The sequence below is a fragment of the Lissotriton vulgaris genome, chromosome 7, assembly GCF_964263255.1.
Source record: "Lissotriton vulgaris chromosome 7, aLisVul1.2, whole genome shotgun sequence".
Classification (NCBI taxonomy): Eukaryota; Metazoa; Chordata; class Amphibia; order Caudata; family Salamandridae; genus Lissotriton; species Lissotriton vulgaris.
Window position 1 is genome coordinate 707,604,446 of NC_141695.1, and position 21,291 is coordinate 707,625,736.

General features: G+C 44.7%; 1 protein-coding gene across 1 annotated transcript in view; it reads right to left on the minus strand.

Annotated features, from left to right (window-relative positions):
• Nucleotides 1-15,947, minus strand: part of PRKCA (protein kinase C alpha) — a 1,234,993-nt gene extending 1,219,046 nt beyond the window's left edge. The window contains exon 1 of the mRNA XM_086930938.1: nucleotides 15,490-15,947. Coding sequence (XP_086787064.1) covers nucleotides 15,490-15,662 — 173 coding nt within the window. The 5' untranslated portion in view covers nucleotides 15,663-15,947. The remainder of the gene's footprint in view (nucleotides 1-15,489) is intronic.
• Between the last annotated feature and the right edge of the window lie 5,344 nt (nucleotides 15,948-21,291).

Consider the following 21,291-nt stretch of genomic DNA (forward strand, 5'->3'; position numbering starts at 1 on the left):
TAGCTGGCCACTTGCTTGTTTTTTTTTTTTCCTTTATCGCGCCAGGACACTCTGGTAGTAACGGAGCGCGTTATAAAACAGCAAATAATAATAATAATAATAATAATAATAACAATCTCCCGAGTTTGCTAGTGCACATAAACTTCCCATTGCAGCGCTAACCTTGATAAGCCCACACTAGCTCAAGGACTCAGAATTAGTTACCCATAATATTACCACATCTTCTGATAACTTTACATGTGAGAAAACCGTTTACAAGTGAAAATTTCATTTAAGTTAAATGCAAAACTGATTTTGCACTCCTAAATTAATCTATTTGTTCGTGTAAGTTGAACTTGTATGTTTTGAGAATCAGACTCCATGCAATCAGGGGAACTGTCCAGTTATCTGGTTCTCAAACAGAAAACAAGCATTTGCAATGCACTAGGTCTCGCATTTACAATAATTTAAGCTATTGTCATTTACAATGGCAATAGCTCAAACTCTTATAAATCCGAGACCTACTTCACTTCAAAGAAGCGGCCACAATTGTCCGAGGCTGCTTGAAAGTGAAAGAGTGCATGGCGAGGAAAGCACAACGTGCCTGAAGTAGGAGAAACTAATTTAAGAAAATAGTGCTTACAAACTAAATAAGACAATGCCTAACAACAGGAGTAAACAGGCTAGCCGCCATGGGAGGTTACAAATGCAGACAGACAAGGCGGTACCAAGGAGGGACTAACAGGCCTAATGACGACTTGGATGCCAGCGTTTATAAACTACAATGACACAAGCCAATTAAAAATATGGGTGGAGAGTGGGCGGGGCTTCAAATCTGTACTCCACTACTGCATGCCTCGCAGCAGAGCATGCGCTGCCCAGGATCGACCTAAAAAGGAAGGCTTTCTTACAAAAACCAGAACGGACCGGAGCACTGTCAACAGGGCATGCTTTCCTCAAAACACAACACAACTAGAGTCCTCTACCTCCAAACCTCACTGTAGGATGTTCTGATTGTCCTTTTTATTTTTAAACTAATATTTAATATACGGAAGAACAACGGAATGATATTGTTGTAAACACTTCATAAAAGTACATTTGCCTTCTCCGTATCCTATTAGGCTTTAAAAACGCGCCTCTAATTGTGAACTCATTCAAAAATCCGAGTTGGGGGGGGGGGAGCTGAAATGATTTTAATTCAAGGGGAGCTTCATACCATAAAGTTTGAAGGCCACTGCCATAAAAGGTCACAGATCTGATTCTCTGAATAAGTCTGTGGGACTACCAGCATAGTTGTGTTTTATTCTTTAATTTTATTGACTAAATGTAATTGTCGGTGGGTAGAAAGGCACAAGCTTTGAGCCTCAATTGTTCATTACGGCTGCGGACACACGTTTCTTTGCTTGATGATGTTTTTTTAAAAGTACAGCCAGCTTCCTTGGGTGCCTTTAGAGTCGGCTGTGGGGATTCCTTACAAGGCGCAGATTAAGTCCTGGCTACTGACTACGCCGAGCCGGTTTATCTCTGCCTTTCTGTTGTAAGTGACCACATTCGTTTATTGCTGCAACATACCGACTCTGGCCACTGCCTTCTAGTTCTTTTCAACTTTTCACACTTATTTTAAGGCATGATTACGGTGTCGTAACTGGGTTTCACGGAAGGTTCACGCCACCACCCCAAGAACAAACAAAGCCAGCTGCGCGCGCTTTTGCACCAAAGAAACGCCTTTAGGAGCAGTCACTTCCAGCTGCACCGTGTGACACGTTGACTGAAGCAAGTGTCCGGGGGTGTGGATAGACTGCACATTGTTGGCATGGCTTTGAAACAAGAGATAAGCCGCCTACATAGCCAGATACTATTTCAATACATCCTGCAGCAACACTAGTCAACAAACGGGTAGCTCGTTTTTTGTTTTTTTGCTCAAGTTAACAGCACCGGTTAAACAGAGTACGTGAAAAGCTCTGTCAGAAGTGACGGGCCTAGTAGTACTGTTATTCACGACAACAGTGGCAGATCTATCGATGGTGCAGGAGGTACAGTGACACCTGGGTCCAAGTGCATGAGGGGTCCCTGCACCCCAATTATACTTGTACTTTAATAGTCAAAGTCAAAATAGGAGGGGGGTAGGGGGAGTGGTGCGGGGGGTGGGGGTACCTGCACTAGGGCCCAAGCAACCCCTGCTACTTCACCGCAAGACGAGTAACTGGCAAGCCATTATGTATCTTTTTTTATCATTTAAATTCCCATACACTGATTAGTATCAAAAAAGATTCCTGTATTTCTTTAACTTTGTGTCTGTGAATGGGATGCAACTACTTGCTACACAGTCTCTGAAATTCAGCTTTCTCACCATATCTGCTATATTGTAGCCCACCTGGGAGAGCCACTTACAATGTTGCCACAAGCTCTCCCTGAAGAGCATTTCAAGAGCTTCTGCTGGCGAAAGCTGAAATCACAACAACCCCTGACATCTCTCATCCCTGTCAAAGACGGGATGATCATTCTCACTGCAGTCACTCTGCTGGATCACTATTATCAGGCTCGTCAGGTGACAATATAGAATAAATGTAAATTACTACTGAAGAAAAAAGAAATGTGCACATGGAAAGGAAGGAAACAGAAACTGTAATTAACTATGTGATGAAACCCATGGACGGGGCTTGTGAAAGAGGCCTCGCTTGGGCTGAATGGACCAAACACAGTGGCAGATTGTTTTGTGTCTGTTCGTGAGCTAGTCCACTTTTTAAGAGTGGCAGGTTACCGAGTGTATGCAAGGGAGGATCCATAAAGGCAATTATTGCACAGACATGCTCACTGCTTGACTGGGTAACAGGTCAACTCCTTCGTTCCCTTCACAAGATCTCCTAATTTGATGGTTTCCAACAACTGAAGCCGAAAATACTAGTTTCGAGTTGTGATCCCAATCTCTTCATGTCACTCTGTGGAGTTTTCACCACGGCAAAATGTAAGTGTAAAAGCTTCGCACTCTTCTAATGGCTATGCTCTAAATCAGCAGCTGCAACACGTGGACTCCTTTCGAAAGATTTTACATCACTGTCATGTGAACAACAAGTGCATTTGGGTTGTGCCCTTTGTGCTACATCCATTATACCTTCACACAGTCTCTCGAAGGTAAAGAAGTCCAAAATGTAATACATTTCCTTCCATCCTCTTTCCATTTCAGTAACTATTAATTTAGATTGTTGATACTGTCCTTATTACTAAGATGTTTCAGGGAGTGCGTGAGGTTCTCTGGGCTTAATTAGTAAAAGAATAAGTGCTGGGGCTCAACATTTTGCTAAAAAAAACAAAGCAATGGCCAGTGCTATCAAATGTCGGGGGCTGAATACCAATGCTGCACAGTCTCAATCCCACCTAATTCCTATTCCACTCACCAGCAGACACTGTGTCCCTTTCTGTGTCTTTTCCATCTTTGCCAATGTTTTTCATCTTTCTCTTCCAACTACTTTCCCCTTTTTTGTGATTTTCTCAGGTTTAAAATATGATGATGAAAAAAATTATTGTTGGCCCTAAAGGATGAGTGCTGGTGGGCCCCGCCTGAAACCTGCATCTCAAGCGAAGCACTGGAGGTTCTTGACATTGGTTAGACCCTTTTGGGGCTCATTCTCTGCTGAATGGTGAGTGACGTGCTAATATGGTACTTCTAAACTGGAGTAACTGGGATGTGTGCCTCAGGTGTTCCAATTCTGTATTCCAGGGTGATGGTTACAGTAAGAGGAAAGATTTTTTCTTTAGCAAGTTGTCAGCAGCTATTGCCGTTTTTATATCTTGTGTAATAAGCGGATTGTGCCAGTATATATGGGTGTAAACATCAGCGATCAGTATTAAATTCAGTGTCTACCCTATAGTAGATCTTTGGGCAAAACTACGAAAAGTGTTCCACACAAGGCCACAGGTTTTACTCATTCACGTTCATTCAATTAAATCCTAACAATACCAAAGCATAAAACTAAATTCAAAGTGACCCAAGTTGTCCAATAACTGTTTCATTCTGAAGAGAAACGTTGAGAACTAAGAATCATGGGAGAATACATACATTTCTTAGCAGCAGAAATAAATACAGCAGTAAAATGTTAATCACAAAGCTTCTGGATGGCAGGAATACAATGACCACCATCATAATTAGAAGATGTAAAGTTGAGCTAAGAAAAACATTGAACTAATTCAAATGGGTCTCTAATTCAGATCTGCTTCTGATTTTTGTTATGATCTTCCAAACTATGTGATGAAACCCATTGATGGGGCATGGATTGAATGGATCAAATAAGGTGGCAGATTGTTTTGTGTGTGTTCATGAGCTAGTCCACTATTTTAGAGTGGGATTGTATGAAGTGTATTCAAGTGAGGATCCATAAAGGAAATTAATGCACTGCAGTTAAAAGGTGCCAACGTATATAATCAGCATGTTGTAAAGCATGTAGGTCTCTAAAGAGTGCATGGGCAGGAATAGCCAATCCTATTAAGCATTTCAGTGTTTCAATTTTGTTTCCCAAGGTTTCTTCCAGAAAAAAAACAAAATGCTAAATGTAATAATTTTATTGTATGATTTATAATTTTATGTCAAATTGTAATGCAGCATTTGTATAACGCTAATTATTGCATCGGGTACTAGCTCACCTTTCTGGTTGTATAGCTGGAAGTCTCTTAGATGTAATACATCTTATATAGGTGATATTGGATGATGTGAATGAGATGCTTCAAATATGGTGCACTGTACTCTGCTGCGTATGAGGTGTTGTGGAGAGCATAAGTATAGACGTATTCCCTAATTCCTACTTCCCAACTTATTTTCAATTTCAGCTCGTGATTATATGGATAGAAAGAACCAGGGCTTTATTGTTCCAGGCGACTTTTGATTCTTCCAAAATATGCAGAAACTTAGTTCCAGAGACTGTCTGCGTTGAGAAGTGGTTTCCATCAGTTTGCAACTTTTTGATTGATGGGATGGTCAAAAGGGGTCCCTTTGTGAAAAGCAATGGTATTGTCTGTTGCTAGGTGTACAATTTCGTTTGGAGCAGTGCTTAAATGGAGCCGGTGGTTTACGGTGCTTGGCACCGGCACTTAGTGGTCAACACCGGGGCTTGGAACTGCCTGTCTACTTTAAAGACGAGCACAGCAACAGTTGTTTATTAACTCAATACACTTTAAAAATTGACCATTGACTTCCGCCCAAGCCATTCTTATAGCTTAGGGAGCCTGGAACAGACTAAATTGTCACATTTGTAGGAGTGTGATGATTAGTAATTGTGTTAGTACTGCCATTAGCAGCGCTGGGAGGGTCACTGTGTGGTGCAAACTGCAGTGGCCTCCTGACGAGGGCCCCTGCACTTATTTTTTTGCAAATAGGCACTGGTTTGGAGGAAAATTGAGCTAACTCCAGGCACTGCTCGCTCGATGAGTAATAAACACTGCTTTGAAAGTGATCAGTGTAGCCATAGAGGCTAGTGACGCCTGGTGTGATGCGAGTTTGCATTGTTGGTATTATAAGTGGCACTTCGGGGCATAGTAAAGATGCGAGAGCAAAAGGGCAATGGCAGTCCGAACATTTTGATGGAAGCCAAGGTATGGGTAAAATTACTGAATATATTCTCATCTTGTAGAAGGTTTTGTATGGAGACATGCTTTACTTACAGCATAAGCAAGAGAACGGCATGCAAAATAAGTTCCTGATTTTGGTTGCATGGAGCAGTATCTCAGTTGTTGATGTATTTAGGTTGATTTGATTGGTTAGCAACAAGACGTCAGCTGCTTTGAGACATTATTCAATATTGCAGAAGTTATGTTCCAATGGATTTTCAAGCTTCTGGGAGATTTGTGTCAACTGCATAATTATTCCATTTGAGATCAGGCAGCGGCCAAAACCCTTATTTCTATTCAGTCTAAATAATGGTCATTGTTCTCTATGCTGCAACTGGTACTCAAATGACATACGGACGATAACCACTAAGAAGCACACTGAAAGGTGGCTATTCTTCCAACTCACAGAGGACTGTTTGAGAACACCAATGCATAACTCTGCTATGATCCTGCCACATATGTACTATGAGCTACTTCAAGGCTTCAACATTTCATCCATTTCTATGTCGACAATTGACCAATATGAGCAGAGCACACCGCGTGCAGAGTGGAATACAATTATTAATATTCACACTTAAATCCATTCAAATGAAGACGGCTTTCATGCTATCAGTCTTCACCTCTGTTCCTCTCCTTCAGTTCTCTTCACCCTGAATTGCATCTAACTTTTGGCCCTTTACTTGTACCAGTCTTCTACAGACTTCCCAAAGGCATCAGCTCGTTCCAAACTAGTTGAAAGAGCGCTTACTTGTACTACAGCAGTGAAGGAAAATGTCTAGAGAAATGGGGTTTCAGTAGCAGGCGGCAAGTCTTTATCATGCGTAGTCTGTGCAATAGTTGCAGGTGTACTGAGTGCACACACAAACACACATAACATTCTCAATATCAAGAGCAGAGTGCAAAGAATGGCCGCTCAGTCTTTAAGATTCTGTGTGCTGTCCTTGCTGGACACACAAAGGCATACAGGAAAGAGAGGATAAGCAGTTAGAGGAACAAATCCAAAGCCACTTAATCTGAAGTGCTAAACCTGCTCTCTAGGCAGAAGAACATTAAAAGGAACCAGTGTTTAGAAACGTACATGGCAGCTGATTATCCCAGCATTGCCTAATCAAGGGATCAGGTTTGTGCCATCACTATACGTGTGCCAAAAATACCCAACCCTGCCAGATTGATACCTTTAGAAGCCCAGAAGCACTATAAAAAATGCTGGTGCCCCCATATATATCTAATTCAAAAGATGAACAATAATAAACCACAATATAAAATGTTATTTTTCAAAATGAATTTACAGTAGGATGGAATTTTTTTGTGTGTACTTCCACTATATCTATAGGTTCAGCTGCACCATTTGCAGTTTTGCACCATATGGTTCATGGTAAATCCAGCAATGGCAAATTTTTTGGCCTGCCCCCTTCTCTTGATGTCCTAGGCACGTGCATTTTTTGCTTAATGGTTAATCCAGCCCTGCCTTGGCTGCAGAAAAGGAGTCACACACTGATACACAGAGGGGTAGATGCCCTTCACAAGGCGAGGAGCGGGCTCCTGTGTGAAGTATGTGCATCAGCTGCTTATAGCAGGCTGCAGACAGACCTTCGGGAGGCGAAGCATGTAATCATCATCTTTGGAACCCATGCAGTGGCAATGCAGAGAGAGCATCATAGTGACCTGCACTCACTCAGAGCCCCAGGCACAGTCACCAAGAAACAGGGGAAGTACTTAGGAAGCTTCTAATGCACACTATGAAAGCGGGGCAGTGACAGCAAACTAAACCTGGAGGAAAGTTAATAGATATATTGAATATGTAATGTATTTCATGACTTTCAGAAGTCACTGAGTATTTATTTTGCCATCCAGTTACTGTAATTATTTAGCTCTGCGCCTATCTAATACAAAATTATCACCTGTAGATAAAATGGCTCCTGTGAAAATAGGGCATTGCTATGGTACCAGGGCGGGGCGATTTATTGTTATGTTACATTGATTTGTGTAGCGCACTAACCACCGGAAAGGGTATCCAGGGGACTAATGACCTTCTGAAACAGTAATGTTCCAACCACCAGACATAATACACTCGACGAGAACATAGAATTCTTTATGAAACCACAGTCACTTTATGTGTATTGATAGGTTTGTGGAGTGCCAACATTTTGGAAGGTGGCATCAGTCTCTAGTTGAAAAAACACACAACCCTTTCAGGAGCAAAGAAGGCAAAGCAAGAAAAAAAACAGTCATCCAAAATAACCTCGTAGAATAATTGTGGATTTCAAGCTGTAATTAAAAGGTACAGCTCATTCCTGTCCACATAATTAACTTTGCTAAAAGTACTTTCTAAATTAAGGCTTTTAACATTTGGGAAGGAATCCCACCAGTCCCTCTAGAAATTAAAATATTAATGTAAGAAATGATAATACAAATAACTGTAGCAAACATAATGTGTACCAGATTTAAGAAATGTTACTTTAATAAATGAATCTGAGCGTTGGGGCAGCAAGAATCGCCACACCACTGCTACTGTCGTAAGACTCCATGGCAGCCCCTTAAGGAGTGTGCTATTGTTACAGCCATGCAGACTTCACCGTAATACCCACGTTCACCATAATCCTCTAAAATCAAGTCAAGCTATGATTTTACTTACTGACATAGGAACTATACATCCATCTCACCTGTGCAAATCGTATCTGAAATCATGTTAAAGGATGCGGATGCGACAATACAAAAAAAAGCAATCACAAAGAACAGGCGGTAACCAGGGCGTGAAGTATGCTGCTGAAGTAATGGGGGTGGGGGTGGGGATGCTCTGTGTGACGTGTACGAGTGAGCAGTGCCTAATCTTAAAAGTGCAGGGCCTAAAGTTTTTCCTGGTGGCAGCGCCACTGCTGCTGCCAAATGCCATGGATGCTGAATTCCTAAAGCAAACAATCAACAAAAAAGTGATTCCACACAATAGATTGCATGAGGAGTCACGCCTGTTTTCTAAAAGCACCCTCACTCACAAACCTGGTTGGTGACATGCTTCATCTTAGCGTTCCCACCAGGGAGCAGAGTGCCTCTCTGGTGTGCTGAGACGCCTGATTCCAGCAGAGCGGGTTGGTTTGGTTTTTGCATGGAAGTGAAATCAGTGAAAGTGCAAAAAGTTAAAATTGCCTTTAGTTATCCCAAAAAGGTTTTATTGGCGGAGAAGTAAGGTAAGCTACAAAAATAGTGGGGTGGATGTACAAACTGGTTAGATTGACCAGTCACGAACCCTATGTGGTAGTGAAAAAAGTGGTCTACATGTTTCAGCCTTCGAATGCCCATAGCGAGGCTTTCTTCAGGACCAGAATGTCATGGGGGCAGTGCTTAAAGGTGCTCAGCACCAGCACTTCTTTCACAGGGCCGAGGCTACAATTTTTAACCCTGCAGGTGGTGGTCTCAATATTAACTGTTCAAATTCAAAATAAAAAGAATAACATACATTGCATGGTGACTGGCTGCTGAATGTTCATAGGCAGGCCGGCATACGCCTATCCAGGCAGGCTTGATTGTGTATCACCACGTTAGTGATGATGTCATCACACTGATCACAAATCCAAGAAGTCATAGACAAACTATGGCTTGCATTCTATTCCCCTAGTCTGTTGCACCCTGCCACTGCCTGAGCCTAAACCTGCCATTGGATAATTGTAGCTGGGGGCTGGCTCATGATGAAGTTGAGGCAAGGAAGATGCAAGAGCACCTTTGGAACTTGGGAGTGAGGGCTCTTGAGGAAGAATAAATGAAAGTAAGTGTGGACTTTCCACTTGTTGCGTTGCCAGAGTAGCATATCCTGCAGCCCTGCATTGCTGCTATCCTCAATGTGCTCGATGCGGCCGTGACCCAACACAACTTTTGTGTGCCATGGCGTTACCTGTAGAATCTGTGCGCTGCATCCAAACATGGTAATTGCTAAGCGTGAGTGAGTCCAGTAGGCACCACAGCCATACTTACCGCCATTGACAGCATTAGTGCTTGGGACAGTGCCTGTGCTGTAGCAGGCAGGGTCACAGTAAGCGGAGCAGTGGATGCCGTCGCCATCCCTGGACCTACTAATTACAGACAGCACTAGCAGCATGACCTGCTGTGCTCGAGCAGTCACCTGTTCCGCAATAAACCCATTCATACCACACTGATTAATATACGCAAAAAAGCATTTTCATTTGGTGTTCATTTTGTTTTTGCACTCGGTGTAGGTAAGAAAGTAAACACGTCATCTTCCGCTCCTTTAGGAATGACAACAGGAAAACGCAGACTTCAAAATAGCAGAGACATGTACAGGGGTAACTGGCAGCAGCAGTGTTAGAGATGAGAGACAGCAAGAGTAAAGAGGAGAAGAAACAACAAGAGAGGAGAGAGATAAAACTGAGGAAAGTAGGAGAAAAGGAGGAGAGCAAATCAGATACAAAGAGAAAGCAGCCATGATGTGAAGAAGAGAGCATAAGGAATGAAAGGATGTGGAGGACAGGACAGAGGAAAAAAAGATGACAAATGATAAAACGGTGACACAACTAATCACTGCTAGAGAGTGATAGTAAAGAGCCAAGATCGAGGGGAGAAAGAGCAGAGCATGGATAAAAGTTAAGAGAAAAAAGGGCAGGGCTAAAATCAATAGAGTACATATCAGAAATACAGGGTGTGACAAAGATGATAGAAAACAATTAGAGAGGTGAGAGGATAGACTCTTAGAGCAAAGACTTGGGGGACAGACAACAGATCAAGGTTAGAAGATAGAGACTGAGGCAGTGTGAGTGTTGAAAGTGGGGCTCACCGGAGGAAGAAGTGAGCGGTGGCCTCCTTGGCAAAATTTTCAGCATCTGCACTTCTTTTTTTTTTTTTTTTACAAATTAAGCACTGCATGGGGGTATGCACATGCTAAGGTGCACCCTCACCTGTGACATGAAATACTGCATAAATTACGGTTGGTGTGATGCCTTCAAGGAATTCTGAAAGCAAGGAAATTATGAGATGTAGAAAAACTTTACATCAAGGATCCTAGCCGGGGAGGTGGCTTGTACACACACGTACGTCAAAGCCAGAAGCCCGTATGGCACCTGGTACAACCCAAAATTGAGCACCTGAGGATACCTAAAGCCTCACGACTCTTTATTCCAGAACCCTAGATTTTCTATCCCTCTACCACATTCTTGTAGGGTCTCTTTTCCATCCATGCTTTCTCCATTTGTCCCTCACTGTTTTACGCATTTATCTTCCTGCCTTTTCTGTTTGCATTTCTCCTGCCCTGAGTCGAAGGAGGAGGAGGAAAATCAGACCCTAGTCAACTCCAAAAAAACATGAGTGCTGGTACCCACCGCTGACACATATCATGCACTGTGAGTGCAACTGTGCTCCAGATTATGCTGCACTTATCGTGGGTACCAGACAAGGGTTGCATGGCTGGGAGTAGGCCAACTGTGTAGGACATGTCCATTCAACAGCAGAAATGTTCAGTACAGAGGGTCTTTCTAAATCAACTATGAACCACAGAAAACAGAGGGTGAAACTTGGTCCATGAATTCCCAGCTTTATAGCTACGCCTTGTTGAGTGCTAGCTTCCTCATCACAACCAGTCATGGCTTGAAATACCTTCACAGGCCAATAACTGTTGAGTATGTGTACATTTAACAGTAAGTGCACAGATATTTTCCCAAATTTCAAATTGTAGGGAAAATGATCAGAAGAATTTGCAGAAGCTTTTCATGAGCACAAACAAAGTCCTGTTCATGGCAACAGAGTGTGCATGCTTTGTACTCTGAAACATCCCTTCGCTGTTTGGAAGCATCTGAGCTCAGTCTCAGAGGAGAAGACGACAGGGGAGTAAGCGGGTTGTGCAGACATGCACTAGGTGTGTTTGCACCTCCTTGGGAGTCTTCCCCTCATTACTCCGTCACATATTCTGCTTGGTTAGGTTAGTGTAGGAGACTTTCCCTTTGAGCATCCATCACTACCGCAGACATAGCTTTCACGTTTCCAGGTAAACAAGAATATATGAGGACCCTTTACTTTAGGAGTTAATCGTGAGTGTCTCCTTTGAGACCCAGTCCCAAATCCAGCCTGAGACTAAGTGGCTCTGCCACTTAACCAATGTTTATTTACCTATTCTGTTTTTAAGATCTACAGTGAAACAATTAATTGCTCCCATGACACCCTAAGATGCAACGGGTGTGCGAGGACACAATTTAGAGCACCAACCTCTCAGGCTTTCATAAACGTCTAACCTTGGGCTCGTATCAGAAAACATAAGAAGATTCTAAAGTCATGCTCAGAGTAGACCATAGATTTTAATAGGGTGAACCAGTGACCTGCAGAACCCGAGGACCGCTCGTATACAAGAACAATTGGTTCTGTATGGAAGTGTCAACTTTCTTTTAAATCATCTATATCCTGGTAAACTATGGAATTACCAATGAATGGAGTGTGACATATCTTGACAAACACAAGAAAATACTTGATACTGACACAAAAATGAACATAGGAGTCAGATATATTAATTTTTCAAATATCGTAGAGAAACACGAATGTTACACATCAAAAAACACAGGACTTTTATGTGACATTAATAACATAAATCAGTGCCATATTGTTGTGGACAGATATTTCACTTGGATCATTTTCCTATTTATGAGGTAAGAGAGGTGCAGCTCTTTTTTGTGTTCACATGTATGATAACTAGTGGTGTGTATTTTCACATGCATGGTAACTAGTGGTGTGTATTTATACTCTGCATCTCTATGATATAGGTCCCCAGCAAGGACCATGCAACTTATCTCTGGATACACATGATCAATCATCACCTTCTATGATACCTCGATGACGATTGATTGTTTTTTCTGACTATCTTGACCAGGTGAGGCTTCATTGTAAATATACAGACTTTTTTCAACAGTTTCGTTTGTTGCCTCAATGACACACCTTATCCTTCATCACACAGGGTGTATGCTCTCTCTAGTCCTGAGGAACATTTGCTGTGATGTTTTTGTTAACACACTTGGTGGACAGGGTCGAAACGTTGAAGATAAGAACAAGTGATCTGTACAATTATCTCGCATATCTTTCAACAAGAATTGAGGAAATATGTTTGAGTATATTGAAGAATTGTAAACAGACGAGCAATTGAATATCTCTGTATTTTCGGAATACTGTCATGAGCCTTGCGTTATGTGTGAAGCACACTTTTGTATGGCACTAATTTATGGCATTCGTGTCACATAACAGTCCTGTGTTTGTTGTTATGTAACATTTGTGCAACTCTACGATATATGAAAAATAAATATATCAGACTAAGTAGCTTCATTTTCGTGTGAGTATGAAGTATTTTCTTGTGGCTGTCAAGATAAATGTGTCATTCCATTCATTGGTTTCTCCTAGTTTACCAAAATATAGATGATCTAAAAAGTTACACTTCCCTACAGAACCAGTTGTTCTTATATACAGATGAAACACTAAGCAGAGTTGATGTAGATAAGATAACAGCTAACCACTTTTTTTCCAATATAGTACTAGCTACCGCTGACTATTACTATTTTGTAGTGTAATAAATAGCAAGCTTTACTATTCCCCCAGCCAGCAGCACTTCATTGATCCGCCTCAAAAGAATGAAGAGCTGAGTCAGCTCTGCCAGGATTGAGACCGGTGACTGTAGGTTTGACACAGATCTCAGAAGGGTGCGATTAACCCACTCAGCATTCTTAAGGGCTCTCAGTAAATCATTTTGCAGTGTGCTCCAGGCAAGCTCACTTACTCATAGAGAGGGCTAAACAATCACTCACAGAAGGGTTGGTGGCATGGCTCTCAGTGCGATGGACTTACTCGAATGCCAGGCGCTGACAGCGAGTGAGCTGAACACACAGGCGATACTCTGCCACATAAATAATCGTTTCATTGACTACAAAGGGCACGCACGCATACACACTGACAGGCACAACTCGCACTTAAAACCAACATTGTTTACACATGCACTAACACACATTACGTACAGGTCCAGAAAAGAATGGCTCCGACCCCATACATAACTCTCAAAAACCCTCAATTGGAAGGTTTGCCTCTCAGAACGCCCGCATGTTGACATAAAAGGGGGCCTTTTCTGCCGTGCGGGCCTTCGAAATATTCAAACAGGTCCAGTGTATTTTAATAGAGAGTGGACCCTGTGAAACATTTGAGTGAGGCTGAGGATGAATTCAACTTTGACAGACGAAGATGACCTGTGCATAGAAAGTGAACGCAAGGCCTGCGAAGGATGGCTGCTCTGTTGCTATGTTGTTCCATGTAAACAAAGCACCCTGCGTCTACAATTGATCCATTTAACACATCAGTGTATTCTGGTGGTGAGATCTGGTGCCTCCATTCGACCGAAAGACTCGATAAGGATTTGCCCAAAGAACGCCCAAGGCTGGACAGGTCTTGTTCTGCAGATGGCCAGGCAATGCCGTGTGATGCAACCGCAGAGGTAAGGCTTCCCTCATAGATAGGAACTATTTGAAGTCGGCCTAAACAGTGATGTACGTTCACAGACGGGGGCAGATCAGGGGCACAGCCTTAATTTAAGAATGGGAGGTGTATTGGGAACATGGTCGCTGGAGGCTGCTACAAGAGGTGTAAGAAAGGGACTACACACACACTGATGAGATGAGAGTGAGAAGTACGAGTATTATTGTAGGATATTTGTGTAGTGCTCGGTACTCGTACCTACTCAAGCAAAGGAGAAAGGCTGCGCAGACACTCACACTTAGGTAGTCGACCTCGAGAAGAGTGTGCTCCGAGAGGGCGCGCTATACTCTGAAAGTTCAGCCCTCAAGATCAGTAGCAGTGATTTGATTAAGACCTGGCTTGGGCGACCACAAACCTCCAGGTCATTACAGACACAGTTTCTAGTCCGGGACTTGTGTGTGGCATCCTAATGCAGTCTGGGTGTTTATGTTTTGTTTTGCTTCCACTGAACTAATTAGACTAACACACCTGAAAGCAATGGTAGGTACGTGAAAAGTCCAGGTCAGCAGTCAGTGTCTGCAATGCACCTGAAAAGAGGTGATCACCCTAGTCAGGGCAGTTGCCTCAAAAGGTTGGTTGCACTCACAAGCAGGAGGCCTAGTGCCAATGGTTTGAGGGAAGTTATCAGAAGCAGGAAGTGGAATGCACATTCATAGTCTTGAGGACAGGCATGCCAGCACACAGAGAGGGGCGTGTGCCCTAAACAGAATGCGCAAATCTTACAACAATGTTTCATTGCAGCAGAGACACTCTGTATTCACATTTCCGACAGGGTGTGAGGGCCAGGAGGTAGCATGCACTCACACATACGAGCCTGTGACAGTGGCTTGTCATATGAAGTATGTGCAGAAGGAGTGAATAGAACTCGAACTCGAAGCAGGGACTCGGGGCATGGAAAAGGCAGCAGCTAATCCCTAAGGCCACACACCGGGGCTTCTCCAGAGGACTGGCCTCAACAGGTGCCACTGCTCTGCCCTCTCACCAAGGGAGCACGGACCCTGTGCACGAGCAGCGATCACCATATCAAGTCAGTAGCGAGGCAGCAAAGGGCGGCTCCGCTGGTAGTCACGGGGAGTGGTTTGAGGGAGGGGAGGGCTCCACACACGCGGGCCGCGGTCCCTGTAGCAGAGGGCAGTCCTGGACACATGAAGTTAGCCAGTGCCGGGGGGACAGCAGACGGGCTGCCCGCGCGCACTCGGCGCTCAGTTTCAGGGCGCGTGGGGGCTGCACACCCACACACTTCCAGAAGCAGAGGGGCCGGGGCTCCTGCAGCAGGGGCAGACTCTCACTCAGCCTATGCAGTGATTGCAAGAGGTGGGCTGCACTCAGTGGCAGGGGCGGTTCTGGGATATACAAACACTCGCAGGCAGGCAGCACAGGGGGCGGGGTCCCTGCAGCGGGGCAGACTCTTACCATATGAAGTCCGTGCAGTGGCTGCAGAAGGTGGGCTGCTTGAAGAAGCGCGCTATGAAGCGGTGGTCCTTCACCTCGTGCACGTTCTTCTGCCGCAGGGCCCCTTTGCGGGCGAAGCGGTTGGCCACGTCCTCGGAGGCAACCGAATCGTTGGGCTGGAACACGTCTGCCATGTCGGCTCCCACCTGTGGAGGTGCGGCTGCTGGGCTGCGGCAGGCTGGGGAGTGCTGGGCGCCAGGCGGAGTGAGCACGCAACCCCTCGCCGGCCGAGGCTCCACTGACAGCTCCCGGGCTCCGGGCTTCCTCCTTCCCTGCGCGTGACGTCACGGAGGGCTGTCAGACCGGGAGAGGCGAGGGCGCCGCGCCCCCCGCTGGCCCGAGCTGGGAACTGCAGGCCAAGCGCGTGGAACTAGGCGCAACAAGCCAACCACCTGCGGATCCCGCGCGACGCTCTGCAGTGTCTCTCACACCGGGGCTGTAAGTGGGATGAAAATAAAACTGGGGGGTCTCTCAGAGGGGCGTGGCCAATGTAATTAAGGGCCAACAGCCCACACGTCTGCGCTGTGCCTTTACCACACGGCAAAGCTGGAGACAGTGTCAAACCTCTTGCAAATCTTAGCTTTACAGTAGCGCACTGTATCTCCCCATCAACCACCCACCTTCAGATTGCCTGGCACTTTAGAACATGCTGCCGTCGCCACAACGAGTCAGTCATCGACCAACTCAACACAGCTCCAAAGCTTCATTCTGTCTACACCACTTAGCGCAGCACTCCCACAAACGAAACCACTCATCTGCAGATTGTTTGTAAATGTAGTTATTATGCAGCCCCTCGTAGCCTTCGCGAGGTACACAAGTACATTAGCGGATGTTTACTTGTCTCGTTACACTGGGGGAAGTGCTAAGAAGTGTTGACTTCCAGTGTGGTTCGTTTAGGAAGTAATTTCGTGTGCTTTTGACGGTCCGGCGAGGTTCTAAACATTTAATTGAGGAGTGAGGGATCTTAAACATGCATGGTGCATTCATTTTTTAAATCATTTTATTATCGGCATTTACATAATACAATACAAAGATGTATATTATGAGCAGAGGTTATATGACACAACCATGACATTGCAAAGGCTCCCTGGTCACATATATATTAGAAACTCACAACTGGGAGTGTTAGAACACATGAGCTATAGAATGGTGAAAATAGCCCTAGTTTTGTGGTAATGCCCATATCTGCCCACCAGAAAACAGTTATACCTCATATGGCTCTATAACACTAAATGCACAGGAGTCCGGTTTTGAACCCTCAGTCAGTACATATAATATTTCTAGCAAAGAGAACCCCAAACGTGTGTATAACAAGTCATACGATAAATGATGCCTCAAAGTCACAACTAACAAACAGGTCACCCGTTTGCCTCATAGGTAGGAGAGTGAAAGGGTCAGTACTGGAAATCCGGCCCTGGCAGCACAGCAATCCAGCTGGTGGCCGGGGGGAAATGGGGGGCCACGCCAATAAGCGCAAAGGCTCCACCCTTTTATCAGCTGTGGTGATCCCGCACCCTGCCAAGGACATTCCGTCAGTCAATCTACACCGATATGTCTTCTGTCGATGCAGTGGGGGATGTGACATGGCGGGAATCCAATGCCCGAAGCACCTCCACCCATAGCTCTGCCAGTGGTCTGTGCCACACACCCCTGGCATCCTCCCTCAGTAGGGCCCTCTTCTCCATCCTAGCCCAGATATCTACATTGTATGCCATTACAACGTGGTCGTTACAACGGCCGCATTGTTACATTGCATACCATTACATCTCAAGTCGTTACAACAACTTGCTATAGGGGGTGCTGGATGTTGGAATAGTATAATTTACTACTCCAACTCCAGTCTGTGCAACAGTAGGGAGGATGTTGTATTTTAAATCCAACACCTTCTGCCCCCTACAACAAGTTGTGGCAACAACTTGCGTTGTACTGGTTTGCGATGTAACAATGTGGTTGTTGCAATGACTGTGTTGTAATGGCATACAATGTTAAGGATGTTTCCCATCAACATCTCCCTCCCATGTCGTGACAGTGGGACCCCTCCTATTCTTCCATCTCAGGGCTATGCGCCGCCTTTCCAGGATCAAGGCAAGATCTATAAATCTGGTGCCAACCCTTCGCGCCTTGGGCCTGGTAAACAACCCCAAAAGACATACCTCCACCACATAAGGGAGTGAACGTTCCAATACTGTATTAAGTATCGCGATAACAGCTGACCAGAAGTTCTGAAGTACCGGGCCTTCCCACATCATATGCTTGAACCCTGCGTCTGCCTCGCCACATCTTGAACAGGCTCGGGGTTCGGCCCCATACATGACCTGTAATCTGTGGGGAGTCAGATAGGTCATGTGCACATAGTTAAACTGGACATATTTAAAGACAGCATTCCTGGAGACTCTTCAGGGGCCGTTCTTGGATCTAGTCATTCTGCATCTGTCAATTCCCTACCTATCAGCTGAACCCATCTCTCCAATGCTCCAGTCAGTGGTGGCCTGACCATAGTCAGCTGTGCTTTATAGAGCCATTTAACCAAATACCTTGCCGAACCCAGTGTTTCCAGTGCCTGCAGAACTTGGTGTGTGTTTTGTAGGCCTCCATTCCCCAGCCCATCCCCAGCCCATCCTAACCAGGGTATGGTATGTTAAGAATTAGCCAGAGGGAGACCAAATTGCTTTATGAGATCATACAGTGGTAGTAGTTCTTCTAGCTGAAAGCAATCTCTCATTGGCACTAGGTCGTACGCCGTCTAGTCAGCAAGTTGTGCACCAGTAAGTAGCCTTGGGGGAGTCCCATGCGGTATCCCCACCAATGGTAGATCCGAAGGGTAAAGTTGCGCCCTATGTGTGCGCCTTAAATGTCTCTGCCAGCACTGTAGTGCCACCCTCAATAGTATTCTCGGTGTGGGTGTAGGTGCCCTCAGGTCGTGAAGCTTAGCCAGCAAGTGACCTTAGTGACTCGCCTGTTCAACTTGGCCCAGCAAGTCAGCATCTCCACTGTCCAGCCAGTGGTCTACCCACTGCAGCTGGGCAGCCAAATAATATAGTTAAAAATCCAGCACACACAACAAATATATGATGTTGCAATGCATGCGTTTACAACGTGGTTAGGTCAACAACCTTGTTGTTACCATGCGTACCAATACAACACAAGTCATTACAAGGACTTGCTGTAGCGGGCGCTGGAGATTGGAATAGTATAATTTACTATTCCAACCCCAGTCTGTGCAACAGTAGGGAAGGTGTTGGATTGCAAACCCAACACCTAAAGCCCCCTAAAGCAAGCCGTTGTAATGACTTGCATTGTAATGGTATGCGTGGTAACCAAGCGGTCGCTGTACCGACCGCATTGTAATGGCACCGCGTTGTACCGACAGCATTGTAAATGCTGTTTCCCCCGCACAGCCCTCCACAGCACAGACAAGGAAATTCATATCACGCACCATTCCAAATCAAGTTGAGCAGCAAAGAATCCAAGTAATTGAACCAGGTACAAGGTACTGAAAAGACAAGGGCGACCATGTCGAGCCATCTGGTAGCACTGCTGGGCACTCCATGTCCGCCCTGATGGGAAACAGGTATGTCTTGGATCTGTTAAACCTTAGTAGGGAGAGTTGAGCAAACATTTCCAGAAGCCCAATCGTGTGGGCCACACCGTGACGGCATCTCTCAGGTAGAGCAGTAAATCATCTGCATATAGCAAGATGATATGTGACACACCCTCTATCTCCAAGGTCCAGTTTTGCCCCCTCTGTCAAAAAAGCACAGTCAGCGGTTCAATAGCCAGGGCAAACAGCAGGGGAGCTAGGGGCACCCATGCCTGGTTCCACTATGGACTTAGTAGGCCACCAAAACCACACACCTGTCTTCACTCGTGCAGTAGGATTAGTATATAACAGGCGCATCAAGTATAACCAGCCCTCGCCCAGCCCTACTTGCCTCATAGTAGCAGCATAAAGGAAGGCCCACTCCAGGGAATCAAAGGCCTTTTTCAAGTTAATGGACATGATCAAGGCATTTAGATAGGCAGCTATCTCTTCATGATACAGAACATGAAATAACCTACATAAGTTCCCAGAGGTGTACCGTGTCGGGATGAACCCGCTTTGGTCTCTATGGATCAGGCCTGACATATGAGGACGAGAAAGCAAAAGACACACAGACAGAATGCAGAGCAAATCAAACATTCACCCCAGTCAATAGATCTGGGTTTAATCCATCTTTCTTTTGCTCACCTTGCAACTCCAGTTTAGACCCAGCCATGTGCAAATCAGTCTTGACCGTGTGCCTCATGGGAACACTCCAACTCGAAATGCCAAGCCAGGTCCTCCCTGGACCGTAAACAAGCATCTTGTGGCTGGTTTTGGAGCATCACCCCCCATCAGCCAGGCTAGCTTGTATCCAGTGTCACAGTGAACCAGGGATCCACGTTTGGGCAGACCCGGCGCACATAGGGTGAGAAAGCAACAGACACACAAATGGATGATGGAATGCAGAGCAAATCAAAAATTCACCCCCAGTAAATAGTTCTGGGTTAAATCCATCATTCTTTTGTTCACCATGCCACCCTATTTTAGACTCAGCCATGTGCAAATCAGTCTCGACCCTGTGCCTCATGGGAACAGTCAGGTCCGGCTTTAACACTGGTGGTTTCCTGTGCGACAATGTTTGTTGACGTCCCCCCAATGACCACCTCTACCACAGATTCCCTCACTATCACCCTTTAACAGTGCCCCTCAAGTCTCCATAACCACTGTCTTTCAGATTCATTTAGTTTTATAGCACCACTCATACCAGTGTGAGGTGTCAGAGCACTTTACATCACACACATATTGCACAGAGACAATCGTGTGTAATCGGTGTATAGGAAATGTTACATCAGACAGGACTACAAGATGTAGTGAAGGAGTGACATGCCAGTGATACTGGTAGGCAATATAGTTTATGAGTCCTTATTCTGGAAAAGCACAAATTCAGAATTTAAAACGTAACATCATTTTTAGGGGTTCTCTTTAATAGTAAGAATTGTTTTCTACCCAAATGAACCCTTTTGGCAAGATTAGGATAACGATAGACTGGGCAAAAACACATATAGCTCTTAACATATACCTAGCAGTTTGCATGAAGATCTTTGATGTCAGTTATTAGCTCAATATTCTATATTAGGATTTTAACTTATAAAAGACAAGGAAGAAAAGGAGCTGTCTTTCAGAAGCAGTAACCCACTGACTTATTTACATTATATGCACTTTGTTATCTGCATGGTCCACACTCGGCACACAGCACACTGGCGTGAGGAGCTACAGCGCACACACTATTGGGTATTCATTACTAACACGTACCGACTATGGCCTTCGGAATACTCACTGCAGATACAAATACTGGATCACCATTACTATGGTGCATCCTTTACTGAATAGTCCATTATTATAGGACTTCTACTTGACCAGCCGGGTTGGAATTATCACCGGCGAAGCAACTACAGATACCTTTATATTCATGAGACAGCCTTGAGGAAGTTGTGGAATTAATTTCCATGTGCGACGAAACACATGTTGGCTGGTTTCTTTTTTGCTCAAATAACATATGGAATAAAGACAAAGAAACTTTCTACCCACCAAGACAACTGATTTTTGCTTGCGACTCTACTTGAATTGTGTTGATACATTATCACTGTATAATATCTTTTATGTGTGCCAAGGACTTGGTTGTATCTGTATGATACACGTTCTTAGCAGCAGGCATTTTAATCCTCTGCACTACCTTGGGA